The sequence below is a fragment of the Pongo abelii genome, chromosome 6 (genome assembly GCF_028885655.2).
Source record: "Pongo abelii isolate AG06213 chromosome 6, NHGRI_mPonAbe1-v2.0_pri, whole genome shotgun sequence".
NCBI classification, from domain to species: Eukaryota; Metazoa; Chordata; class Mammalia; order Primates; family Hominidae; genus Pongo; species Pongo abelii.
Window position 1 is genome coordinate 88,624,264 of NC_071991.2, and position 14,334 is coordinate 88,638,597.

General features: G+C 31.9%; 1 protein-coding gene across 4 annotated transcripts in view; it reads left to right on the forward strand.

Annotated features, from left to right (window-relative positions):
• SLC25A40 (solute carrier family 25 member 40) overlaps positions 1-14,334 on the forward strand; it is a 41,300-nt gene that overhangs the window by 24,991 nt on the left and 1,975 nt on the right. For 2 of the 4 annotated variants that reach the window (XM_002818275.6, XM_063726090.1), the window contains 6 exons: positions 910-977; positions 2,869-2,993; positions 3,723-3,896; positions 6,970-7,079; positions 9,125-9,206; positions 13,988-14,068. In XM_002818275.6, coding sequence (XP_002818321.1) covers positions 910-977; positions 2,869-2,993; positions 3,723-3,896; positions 6,970-7,079; positions 9,125-9,206; positions 13,988-14,068 — 640 coding nt within the window. The remainder of the gene's footprint in view (positions 1-909; positions 978-2,868; positions 2,994-3,722; positions 3,897-6,969; positions 7,080-9,124; positions 9,207-13,987; positions 14,069-14,334) is intronic. The other 2 variants (XM_054559563.2, XM_054559564.2) reach the window with 2 other exon arrangements.

Genomic DNA, 14,334 nt, shown 5'->3' on the forward strand with positions numbered 1-14,334 from the left:
GTCACATCTCATTTGTGGTTTTGCTTTGCATTTTCATAATAATCACTGATGAACATTTTTCCTTTTTCTATTTTTCTTTTCTTTTTTTTTGAGACAGGGTCTCACTCTGTTGCCCAGGCCTGGAGTGCAGTGGTGTGATCTCAGCTCAGTGCAGCCTCTCCCTGCTGGGCTGAAGCAGTCCTCCCACCTCAGACTCCCAAGTAGCTGGGACTACAGGAGTGCATCACCATGCTCAGCAAATTTTTTAGCTTTTTGTAGAGATAAGGTCTCACTATATTGCCCAAGCTGATGTCAAACTCCTGGGCTCAAGGGGTCTCCTGCCTTCTGAAGTGCTGGGATTACAGGCCTGAGCCACTGCATGCAGCCAAACACTTTTTCGTGTGCTTATTGGCCATTTGTATGTATTCTTTGGAGAAATATATATTCAAATCCTTAGCCAATTTTTAATTACTTTATCTTTTTTTTAATCAAATTGTAAGAGTCTGTCTGTTAATAGAAGACTTCTCTTCAGCTCTGCCTACTTTTGGTTCCTCTCCAAAGATTTCACATAGCACATTTTAATATTTTCTCTGATTTCATACTTAGGCGAGTTTAACCAATTCTCTGCTTTTGCTCTACTTCCTTTCTTATAATAATCTTTTCAAAAGCTTTTTTTCTAAGCTCTTAGTAGAACAATCTGGAGCTGAGTAATATAGACTTCATTCTGTAAGAAGTTAGTATCATCCAAAAATGCTTCATTTTAATTGTGTTAAAATTCCCTTTTTAAAAAGAATGGACATACATAAATCAAAAAGCTTATTTTTTAGATATAAATACCTGAAAGAATGAAATTACCAATTATCAGTATAAATTTTTGTATAAAAGGTTTAAAGATATATTTTGATTACTTTTTTTCTATTATAACTTTAGGATGCGTTTTTTAAAATCATTCGAAATGAGGGCATTAAATCTCTATGGAGTGGCCTTCCTCCTACCCTGTAAGTTGAAATTTAATGTTTTTTCTACTAAATAATGGTTGTTATTTTATCCTATAATCAGCATGGTTGGACAAAGTCTTGCATTTTTAATATTAGAATGCTTTCATTTTCTGAGGTATTGTTTTTTAAGCCTCACAGCCACCCACATGTTTGATGATGTACCAGAAGGACTTGCAGGACCTGAAGAGGTTACATTCACAGATATGGTTTATTACAGCAAAAGGATAGAAAAAAGAATAGGTAAGGGAAAAAGGCACATCAGGAATTGTCCAGAAATAGGCTTCCAAAGTCCTCCCTTATGGCATTGCACAGGATGTGCTTATCCTTCTATCAGTGAGCTGTGAAGTATACAAAGTGCTTCTGCCTTGGGAAACCCATTTGAGTTTTGAGTATAGGGCTTTTATTGAGCATGGGCTATATGGTACATTCTGTCTTTGAGGCCAGTTGTGATGAGCAAAACTTCAAACCCACAGAAGGAAAGAAGTGTACTATAAATCGCAGTGTACAAATCAACCTAGACAAGTTGGTTTAGTGCTTCAGACATACAAAAAACCTTCTACTCCAGGGGATACATTCTCACGAGTTGTCCAGAGGTCAGGCATGCACATAGGCCCTCCTGAAGTTATACAAGGTTTGAGCAACCAACCTGCTGTGTTGTCTTTGCTACACAAGCATATGGTAATTTTTTTCATGTTCAGAAATACAGACTTTGGTGTTTATTTGTTCATTGTACTAAAGCTGTATGATATATTGCAAAATGTGTACTTTCCTTTCTCCAGGTAATTCTAATTGTCTACTGCCTGGCGATTACATGAATTAATATGATAAACTCTTAATATTGAATGTAAAAATGTAAAATAATAACTTGGCTTTTGCTGTCTCATTTATTCCCAAGAACTTTATACTTTTAATGGAGGAAATTAGTCAATTTGAGGCATTTATTTTAAACAATGTTTAAGGTTTAAAGTTAGTGGCAGATCCAATACCCCACCAGTCAGTCCTGCTCCTAAATTCTCAGCAGCAAAGTCCACCGTATAACATTAGGCATTCCGATCTATGGTCTGTGAATGTCCTTTAGTTACATCATAAACGTGGACTAGTTTCTTGTTGCATTAATATTTATTGACACGGCAGTACCTGCAACTTTGTGTTTGAATTTAATAATTCCCTTTTAATAATTTCTTTTAAAATAGTATGTCATTAGAATTCCCTTAAAATTAGTGTATGTAATTCTGATGATGTTAATTATAATTTATGTCTGGTTACAAGCAGGAGTGTATATGGTCCACAGTACAAAAATGTTTTATAATTTCTCATCTACTTTTTATTTCACTGATTATGATGTTATGGTAATTATGAATGAGAAAGAAGATCTGGGAGACCAGAAACAGATGGAGATGAAGTGTCTGTCTTAATTTGTCTTTTCCTATTTGTTTTATTTTTATTTTATTTATTTATTTATTTATTTAGAGACAGAGTCTTGCTCTGTCCCTTAGGCTGGAGTGCAGTGGCACGATCTCAGCTCATTGCAACCTCTGCCTCCCAGGTTGAAGTGATTCTCGTACTTCAGCCACCTGAGTAGCTGGGATTACAGGCATGTGCCACCATGCTAGCACTTATTTAATGCTATTTATTGTAACTGTCTTTACAACTGGAATGAAAACTTTTGGATGGCAAATGCCTACTTTATATCTTTTTACTGCCTACTAAGTTAAGTACTAATCATTTTTAAACTAAAAGAAAAATTGATCTCATAGGCTGATTTGTTGTGGTTTTTAGCTTACACAAAATATAAGAGTTTTTTAGCTTATATAATAATATTTGAATTTAAGTTAAGACTATGTGGGATCTTTTGATAATTTTGAACAAATCTTTTTGTGTGATCTAACAGAGTGATGGCAGTTCCTGCCACAGTTATTTATTTTACCTGCTATGATCAATTAAGTGCTCTTCTGAGATCTAAGTTACGAGAAGATAAAACCTACATACCAATTGTTGCTGGAATTGTGGCCAGATGTGAGTAATAAATCTTTATTTTCATTTTGATTTCTGTTTAGAGCTTCTGTTTAAGTTGTGACATTCACAGATAATTTGTACAATATATAGAGTATTAGTATGATATATTTTGCGTTACAGTTTATATTAATTTGTTAATATAGTATAAGTACTCCAGAAGTCATATGGAATGGTGATTACCTTCAGAATGAGATGGGCTCAGCCTATCTTGGTCAAATCATGGACAGAGTTTTTAGAGTGACATCAGAGTTGGTTCTGATTCACCTGAACTTCTGAGGTGTCATCTGGGATCATGCATGATTCAGGCCAAAGTCCTGAATCACTTTCCTTATAAACTTTGGGATTCAGAGTTTTATCATAAGGAATGTCGACTCTATACAGAAGAATGTTTACTCTGCTAAATGGGAGTGGGATTTATCGGGGCAGTAACTGGAATGGGCTTTGGTTTTCATAGTTCTGGTTGATTATAACATTTCTGGAACTGCCCTTGAGAGAGTTGAAACCAGAAAAAGTAAGGTATATGAAAATAGACTTTCAAGAAATACTTTATCAAGGGAAAAATCTGTGTCAATTATGTTGACATCATTACACATTTAATTTTAAGGTTTTCAAACATTATAGACTAAAAGTTTGAAATATAAAATCTGTGAATATTAATTTTTAAGTATATGTGTTTGCATAGTACATGGCTTTATTTTTGTTTTCTTTTTTTTAACTTGTTTGTATTAGTTGGTGCAGTAACTGTGATAAGTCCACTAGAATTGATTAGAACCAAGATGCAGTCCAAGAAGTTTTCTTACGTGGAACTGCATCGATTTGTCAGCAAGAAAGTATCTGAAGATGGTTGGATTTCCCTTTGGAGGGGCTGGGCTCCTACTGTTCTTAGAGATGTACCTTTCTCAGGTAGGATTTACCTTATTTGTAGCTACTAAATTTTACATGGCTTTGTCTCATTCAAATATTACTGTCACTAGATTTTTAACTCTTTACCATTAAAGGTAGGTTATTTTCTGTAGTGACCACAAACTCCTTTTTCATTGTTGGGCTCTCAGATCTTTCCAAGCTTTTATTGAATGAATAGTTTTTATTCAAGCTTGTTTTTTTTTCCTTGTGATTAATTTGCTTTTCTACATTAATTAGTGGGTATTCATATTCAGAGAATGCAAACTACCTTTAACATTCTAAATAAGTCATTTAATATTATTCTAAGCAATTAGTAAGATAAGTAAAACTACTGCAAATCAAAGGATAGAATCCATTTAAGACTACTTTGGAATTATATGGGCTTCTACTTTTTCAGTTATTAAAAATAAACATCTCTCCATTAAATGATTATCCTGTAAAAGACTATTACAAATCAAGTAGGGAATTGTACTAATTACTCAATTATGAAAAGGGAGAAAATTATGAAAAGTGAGAAGTGTTAAATCTACCAGTAACTTACAGAATGTGCATACTTTAGTGGCATTTCCCTTGTGGATCATAGAAGTTTTTAAGACCCAAAAGAAATACTTATCTAGAGAGAAACTCTCAATAAGAATATAAATATCTTTTAAAAATCATGAAACCACAAATACGTTCTTTCACTGTCACAACCCCAGTGGTAATCACTATATTGAATGTCATTCATTTGATTAAAAGAATTATTTTCCCCACATATGTATTATTGCCAAACATTATATTGTTTAGTTTAGCCTATTTTTGAAAATCCCCTTTTACTAAAAAATTTTCCTAAGATTCATTCTTGTGTTATATGTAACTGTTTTCTTCATTTTTACTCGTTTATATGTGAGTAAACAAGTAAGACAATGCTGCTATGAAAATTTTTAATCAGTTTCTTGGTGTACCTTTGAAAGTTTATCCAGTATTGGATTTGTTGGTTCATAGATATACATACATTTCAAATTTTACTAGGTAATATAGAACTCTTTTCCAAAGTGATTGTATGATCTACATACCTACCAGCAATGTAAGAGATTTTCTGCTGCTTCACACCCTTTCCAACTTTTTTATTGTCAAAGTTGTTAATTTTTGTTTAATAATTTAAAGTGGTATCTCATTTTAATTTGATTTCCCTGGTTATTAATAAGATTGGGTACTGTTTCATTGGCATTCATTTATTCATAATTGATTTGGGGTTTTGGACTGAAATAGGTTTTCAATTTTATTTTTCTCCCACATGGATAGCTGGTTGTCCCAACATCACCTATTGCAGTGATCTCCAACCTTTTGGGCACCAGGGACTGGTTTTGTGGAAGACGGTTTTCCCATGATTGGAAAAATTGTGTGTGTGTGCGCGCGCGCGCGTGTGTGATTGGTTTCAGAACGAAACTATTCTACCTCAGATCACCAGGCATTAAATTTTCATAAGGAGCATGCAACCCAGATCCCTCACATGCACAGTTAACAATAGAGTTCTGTGAGAATATATTGCTTCTGCTGATCTGACAGGAGGTGGAGCTCAGGCGGTAATGCTCACTCACCCGCCGCTCACCTCCTGCTGTGTAGCCCAGTTCCTAACAGGACACAGACCAGTACCAATCTTCAGCCCTGGGGTCGTGACCCCTGATCTATTGAATAACCATAATTGCTCCAGGGATCTGCAGTGTCATCTCTGTCATATAACATTTTCATGTATGCATGGATCTGTTTCACTGGTTAATGTTTCTGACTTCAGGCCAGTACCAAACTGAATTATTAGTGCTCTATGAAAAATTTTTTTTTTTTCGTCAGGGTCTCACTCTGTTGCCCAGGCTGGAGTGCAGTGGCACAGTCACGGCTCACTGTAGCCTTGATCTATCTACAAGGCTCTAGTAATCCTCCCACATCAACCTCCTAAGTAGCTGGGACTAAAGCCATGTGCCACCATGCTTGGCTAAGAAAAATCTTGATGTCACCTTATTTTTCTTCCCTAGGAATGTCATTTTTTTATGTTAATAATAAATCCTTAAGAAGTTGTTTTAGGAGAGATTCAAATTTTTCTTCATCAAGGTTGTATTCATCTCTTTTTTTTTGACATTTAGTTATAGGTATACCCTACTGCCCCCCAGCTTTTAGTAGCTATTTTTAAAGCTCTATTTTAATTTTTAAAATTAAATCTTTGTAGCTGGTGCAGTTGCAATTGATTTTTTTCTATTAGCTTGTATCCAGCTATGTTTTAACATTCTGTTATAAATTCTGCTTTGTCTAACTATTTTTTTGGTTTGGATATATATAAAAATATATGTAAATTTAACTGTTTTATATCATCATTTGTAATCATAACTTTTCTTTCTTACTTGCTGCCCAGTGAATTTTTTAATTATAGTGACAATAATGAACATCCCCATCATTTTTCCCACTTTAAAGAAAATAGATCTCATTTAACCATTAATAATTATTTTTGGTATAGGTTTTTGATGCATGTTTTTATCAAATTAAAGAAGTTTCCTTTTACTTCTAGGTTTCCAAGAAATTTGTTTCTTTTAAATGAAAGAGTGTTGCGTTTTATCAGATGCTTTTTCATTATCATTACATGATCCCATGGTTTTGTTAACATGGTAACATGACATTTAAAGATTTGTATTATATACCTTTGCATTTCTGGGATAACCCAACTTAATCATAGTGTATGATGTTTTATGAAATATTTCTGACTTCAATTTGTTTTTTATTATTATTTTTAGGAAGTCTATACCTATGATCATCAATAGATTGGCCTTTACTTTTTTCCTTTGTCCCGTTGTCCTTGTCAGGTTTTGGAATTATAGTCCTACTTTATTGATGCATAGTTTTTTTTGTTTATAGGACTACTACAATATTACTGAGAATTTTGCTTTAAAAAAAGAAATTCCACCCTAGTGGGTGTCTAAGTAGAAAGCAAAGTATGTCAAGGTTAGAATTTGTCTATCCCCTGAATATATAACCTCATAACTCTTTTATTAAAGTCCACATTTTATTTCTAAATATGTCTTCATTTCATTCTCTGTTTTTATAGCAATGTACTGGTATAACTATGAAATTTTAAAGAAGTGGTTATGTGAGAAATCTGGTTTATATGAGCCAACATTTATGATCAACTTTACTTCAGGGGCATTGTCTGGTTCTGTAAGTTTATTCTTTTGTTGTTAATATTCCAGAAAAATAATTGTTGTATTAAAACAAAACAAAATATAGCATCTCATGTATATTGAGATCCACTTTGGCTGCACTGCTTGAAAATTTTTCTAAGTATTTTCCATCTATTTTAAGGTAACAAATTATTAACAAATAAAATAATTTAAATATACTGGATTTATGTTTTTATGTTACAAAAACATATTTTTCTGAGAAACTTTTGGATTTGTTAGATCATTACGTTATAATATTTTAGAGCTTTATTATTTAGAGCATTTTGTAATACATTAATTCAATAAATGCTCTGATTAGGTAATATTTCATGCAATGTCATCTCATATGCATTAAGCACTTCTAGCCTCTGCTGCTGATTCCTGTTTCTTTGGAAACATTTTGTCTTACTAAAGTACTTTTTAAAATAATTTGAACAAAAATTACAGTCGGAAGGAAAGAACCTTAAGTTACCATTTTTGGGTAATAGGGAGTTTATCTCTTTCCACACCTTCCTGTAGAATGATATCAAAGTCCTGTGGTAGACTTTCATTATGCAGATTTATATCACCATGACATTGGCAGTTTTTTTTATTCCCATGTACTTCCGAAAATGAATTTGTAATAACTTGTAGTGAGACAGTAACACACTGGAACCACATAAAAGCAATAGTGAAGGAGCAGAGTGAAGTGATGGAGACTTGCAGAAAAATATTGTAATAATATCTCAGAAAATCTAGGCCAAGGAAGCCACAGCAGTTGACTTTAAAACTTAGATATAAATATTCCCAGGTCTAAGATCTTTCAAATTAATCCTAGTGGATTATAAGTCTATTGAACAAAAAAAGCAATTAGTATTGTCGAATAATGGCTTTAGGATATTTACCAATTTTGCAGAAATATGAAGGAAAGTCCTCTATTGTACTATTTCTATTTAACCTAGAAAATTTATTTTTTTTAATGATTTTTTAAATGATCTAGAAAATGGCTGCATTTTTACAGCTTTCAAATAAAGGTTTGTCTCTGCAACAGAAAAAACACCTGAATGTGAGTGTTCAGGCTTTCTGTCAGAAAACAGAACAGCCTAAACCACCTCATTTTAGAAAGAGTTTCAAAAATGGCTTACATAACATTGTAGCTACTACATGATAGATAATGAAGATGGAGAAACAATATTTGATTTTACCTTACCTGAAATCTTTGAAGCTGATTTCAAGAACGTACATCAACAAATTGTTGGAGTGAAATAAATATAAGTGATTTTGAGGGGCATTTTATGACCATATTGGCCAAATGTGAGTTGGGAAGCAAAAATGCATACCAGTTTTAACCTTGCATGGCTGTTGTATCAAATATTGCAACAACATATCTAAAAGAATTAAATTATTTAAAAAAAAACTCCCTTAATTAAGGCATTGTGGAAATAAATGTAAATTATTTTGAGAAAAGTTATTTAAAATGTGATTTGCATCCAGCTTTTATCATTAATAGGAAAAAATGTGATTTGTGAACCATTGTAACTATATTTTAATATGTAAACATTTACATAACTATTTTAAAAGGCTTATAGAGCTAAAAGTTCAAAATTCATTTTCTTTATTCAAATTTAATTTTTTATTCTATTTTAAAAGCGTTTGCTGGAAATTTTTAAATGCTCACTAGATACCTGAGAATTTCTGCTTTTACATATGTGTTGTATCTTCTCGTGATGTAAAGGAATAATAGAACACAAAGGAGCGTGAGAAATTGTGAATGCTGGTAGTGGAGTCAGAGAGGCTTGGTTGGAATTGTGGCTCTGCAACTAGTAGCTGTGTGACCTCAGGAAAGTAAGGGAATTTTTCTGAGGCTTTTTACTTTTGAGTATAGTGAGAAATACATATCTATTTGCTTTAATGGAAACTTAAAAATATATATATATTATTTCATTTTAAAGTTCAGTTATTATTTTCATTATCCTTAAATAATATACTAATTCGAAGAATGTAAAAATATTTTAGGAAAAATTAACAGGTTGATTGAAATTAATCAATTTTACTTTCTGATAGTTTGCAGCTGTTGCAACTTTACCATTTGATGTAGTAAAAACACAAAAGCAGACACAACTTTGGACATATGAAAGTCATAAAAGTAAGTTTAATTAATTTAAAATATTTTTAAGATGCCATTTTTGTTTTTCCTTCCAGATATTGTAGGAATATCTAAAATAAGGAAAACAAGATTTTTTCTTCTGCATTATTCTTTGCGTATTTTACTGAAAGTAATATACTGTTAGAATGGAATACCCAGAAAAACTAAACAAAAACAAAATATTTAAGAAAATGTAAAGTCTAATGTTTCTTGAATGCCATCAGTTGTCTCATACCTGCGATAAAGAAGAAATAATCTTTGTCATTTAAAAGCTAAGTTGTTTTATGATGTTTTTTCCTAAAGTTTGTTTTCAGATCTATTTCAAATTATTATTTTTATTGTCCTTTTAAGTCTTCTTTCAAGTAAACCAATAAAATAAATTTAGACAAATCAGGATAAAGGATAGGAAATTACTGGAAACCTTTTTTCTCTTATTTTTTGATTATATATATATATACACACATTTTGTTTGTTTTTAAGCTTTCTTGTAATTTTTTCTACCTATTACCCCATCTATTTTTATTTCTTCATAACCTGTAATTTCTTCTAGAACAAAAGTATATTCCTATTTGCTTCGACTAGGATCCCTCTGTCATCATTTATTCCCTTTAGAAAGTGTAGCAAACCAATGGGAAATTATCTATTACAAAATTATGTAAGTTGTGATAAGACTATTATAATGTAAATAAAAATTCTTCTACCCATGATTATAATAGTTTGCATAAAAAATAAAATAGGTATAGTGTTAAAAGAAGCTGGTTACAAACCTCTACAAATGAATCTGATGGATATTGGTGACATCTTTGTCTTTGACCTATCAAATACCTATTCTCCTCTTATATTAGAAGCTAATGAAAACCTGGGAGGTAATCAAAGTTTTATTATATTAGGGTTCTCCCACTTCCCTGTTTTTAGGCATGAGCCTTCTAGAAACCTAAGCCCTATCTGTCCTCCTTTGACAGTTCAAAATTATTTTGTTTCGTTCTTCTTTTCTTCTCATCAGAATTTCTATTTCCCCTCTTAAGTATAATATTTAACATAGTAGGATTTCATCAATTTCTTTTTGGTGTAATTTAGCATAAATGATTAATGACTGTGGCATTGAGGTAGTGGTGGTCATGGTGGTTGATAAGGGAAAAGATGGGAATCTGTACAGGTAGATTCTAATGCACACTAAAGTTTGGGAGCCACTTACGTTGGTAACTAATCATTGGAGTCACCTGAGGTGCTTATTCAATATACCTAAAGCTGGACATCACCCTCAATAGACTCTCATTTAATGAATCTGAGGTGGAACTCTAGCTTGTATATTTTGAAAATGATCCCTAAGTGATTGTGATATATATCTTCATTGAGACTGGCACCAGGGAGCCATCTTTCTTTATTAGATTTAACTCTTACCTATCACTGGTTTTTTCTAATTAATGCTTCCTCATTTAAACCTAAAAGGAAAAATCTTAAATAAGAGTTGGGTTTTAATTTTCCATGATTATCATTGGTAAATTTTAATCTGTTAGCCTGCTTCAGCTATGAACCAGTTACTTAAAGGTTTACTAAGATAGATTTCAGTTGAAATTGCACTTGTAATTTGAGTGATAATCAGCCCATACTTACTATTTTGGTTTACATTATTTATCCAAGAAGTAACTCAGCTCCATTTAGAAGTGACTTCCTTTGTTCCACAGCTCAACTATACCAAATCCCTTCTCTCTAGGCAAAAAAGAAAATATGAAGTGTTGCAGCTGTCATACTATAGAATGATAGTTCCATGCAAGTATATGATCTGTCAGCCTACTTTGACCACATCTTCTATTCTTCATTCATTAGTCAATTACTGAGTGCCTATACTGTGTCAGGCACCATGCTGGTATATACAGATAAATGAGACAATTACCCAAATCCTCAAAGAGCTCATAATCTACTGGAAGAGAGGCTGCATGCAGAAGCACGTTAGCATGTAATAAGTGCCATATCCTATAACAGAGATAACTTTTACCTAATTTATGAGTGTGTCATATGTTATTAATTTTTAAAAATTTAATCTCTGGTTTTAGCTTTTTAAACCTGGCCCAAATTTACTTGTTTTCCAGAGGTTAAACTTCTTTTTCTCTGAACACATTTAATATTTTTGAAACACTATTCTTAACTGGACAATGGAACTATAGAAAAAGACACACTACTCAAGCAATATTTAATTTTAAACATTTTAAAATTTAAATATTTAATAGATTTAATAAATATGTAGTACATTGGTTTTAATATTTAAGGCAATATTTTTCTGTATTTCAATATTTCTATATTATATTTCTATTTTAAAATAGAAATAAAAGTATCATGAAATGGTTATACTTGCCAAATAAACTTATTAAAAATGTTCAATTTTAGTAATACCAAGGAACAGCAGTGAGAGAACATTTTATATAAATTAGACTGTTGGGGAGGATGTAGCTCACGGGAACCTTATGCCATGATGGTAAGAGTATTATTTTGGAACAGCTACTTTGGAAAACAATCTGGCAGTAGCAAGGAGTCCATTCTGAGTTATCAGTTCTACTCCTAGATATGTGCCCTAGAGAAACTTTTGCACATGTACAAGGCTATCCATGGCAAGATTGTTAAAAACAGCAAAAAGTTAGAAATCACCTAAATGTCCCTTTACAGGAAAATGGATAAATCATTATAATCCATATAATGCAATACCATGCAGCAATTCAAATGAATAAAATATAGCTACACTTACCAACCCAGATAATTCTGAAAGCACATTGCAGAAGTAAGTGTGCAGTGTGATATCATTTATATAAAGTTTAAAAGGAGGACAAAGAAGAGTATACGTTGTTCTGTACATTCCAGATGTATACAAAGAAGAGTATACGTCTGGATATGTTTAGATGTAAACATTAAACAAATGCATGAGAAAGATGAAAAAAGAAAGATGAGAGTAATTACCTTTGAGAAGGAGGAAAAATAAAATTGGGGAGGAATATATAGAGGGCTTTAACTGGATCTGAAAAATGGAGGTATTACGATATAATAAATTTGGATGTTCAGTAAATGAGCATTTATTTTCTCTGTGCTTGAAATATTTAATAATAAAAGTGTTTCTTTACAGTGTAAGAATTTGTTTATTACCTGTAGGAGTAGCTCTTTAATGTTGAAAAGTTAGGCAGGAGACACTTCTGAGGTTCCACTAGAGCTTGGCTTACCTTCAGTTGATACTCTTTTTGTCATTCTCTTAATTTCACCTTCCTGTTAAAATAGAAACTAGTTTGGGGCATGAGTTCTACAAGATTAGAAACACCTGCTGCTTGATCACCATTCTTTGACCTGTTTTTAAAATTTAAATGAAATAATTTAAACATGAAGTAAAAATTGCCAACTTAGAAAGTTCTTGTCATTGACTTTCTTTAGAAAGTTAAATTTCATTCATATTTTGTAATCAGTGTTGAGCTGCTGTTGTTAGTATGTTTATGCTTATGCTATTGCTAGTATAGCTTCTTAAATCATAAGGCTTCATTTATCTTAGTCTTCATTTATTCATAGTCAGATTCTGATATTTTATATAAATGAAATTTGGAGATAATCACATTCCATTAAGTGGCAAAATTCTAGAAAGTCATTTTTGAAAGATACCATTTTATCTTAACTTTTCTCTCCCAGGCTTGCTTAGTGGTACATACTTTAATCTTGTTTAATGATTCAGGGTTGTCTTCCATGTAAACATTGATTTTTGTAGAGTAGCCACTCTAAAAAGCTAGAGAGGGCAGTATAGGATTGTTTGCCCGTCATCCAGCTGGTCTCAAAACAAGACATTGAAATCTTCATCCTGTTAAGCTGTCATGTTGTTTACATGGTAGTGTGCCTGGTTCTTAGAATTTTTTTTTTTTTAATCTTATTGCATCTAGTAGTCTGTGGGCCAAGGCAGCTTTTTAGAATAGTGTGTAAATGAAAATAAACAAATTTTGTTTATAAACATTATATTCATAAGTTTTATGTTTATACTTCAGTGACATCTACTTTTGCTAAGTTTTTAAAAAATTAGTTTTTTATTCATTTTCTTCCAGATATTTGAGTGGTTGCAAATAAGCGAGATGTTATTGTTAGCTAAAATAAACCCTTTGAAAGAGCACTGGTCTAATTTATTTCAAGACTAGCATATCCATTCAGAAAGGTAGTAATAACTCGGGACACTGCTAGGGAGAATGAGCTGTTTTCCTCAGAAACTTCTTTTAGAAAAAAAAGTTTTAAAACTACTTACAATAAAATGTGAATGAAAAAATGGTTGTGAGGACTTTTCTTTGGCATTGGATACTCCATGAAGGTTTCTATACACTTTTTAAGAGATGGGGGTCTCAAGATGAACTCTTAAGCTCAAGATGAACTCTTAAGCTGAAGAGATCGATCTTCCCATCTCAGCCTCCCAACTAGCTGTCTTTTAAAAATTTCATTATGAAAAATTTTTAAGACCTAGAAAAGGTTTAAAAAATACTACCATCAAGTTTAAGAAACAAGCATTATCAAGTCAGGAGAAACCCTCAGTACATTCCTCCTTAATTGCATCCAGTCCTATACATCTTTAAACATACAGCCTTTTTCTGTTTATTATTTTTAATGAATCTAACTATTAAAAATAAAACTTAAAGTAGCTTTTTAGGTAAACAAACCTCTTCTTTTGGTAAAGAAATGATATATCCGCAAGGGCCATGGACACTATGTTATCTGTATTAGGAATTATTAAATTGTTATTTATAATAGCATTATTTCTTTATTTTAACATTTAGTTTCTATGCCTTTGCATATGTCAACCTGGGTTATAATGAAGAACATTGTTGCTAAAAATGGATTTTCCGGATTATTTTCAGGTAAAAATACTTGCTTTACCGAATCCTTGAATAGAATGATTACTTTTAAAATATTACCTTCTAAAATTAACTAATAGGAGGAAGTTATAGGTAACATACTACATTTATTTTCTCCTAAATATCTTTATTATAAGTTAAAATAAATGTTAAATAACAGATTTACTATCAATAAGATAAAAATTTCTCTATAATGTAATATGGATTGAAGTGAGGACGTTGGAGGTGAGCAGTCTTTTCTACCAATTTATGGATTTTAACATATTACT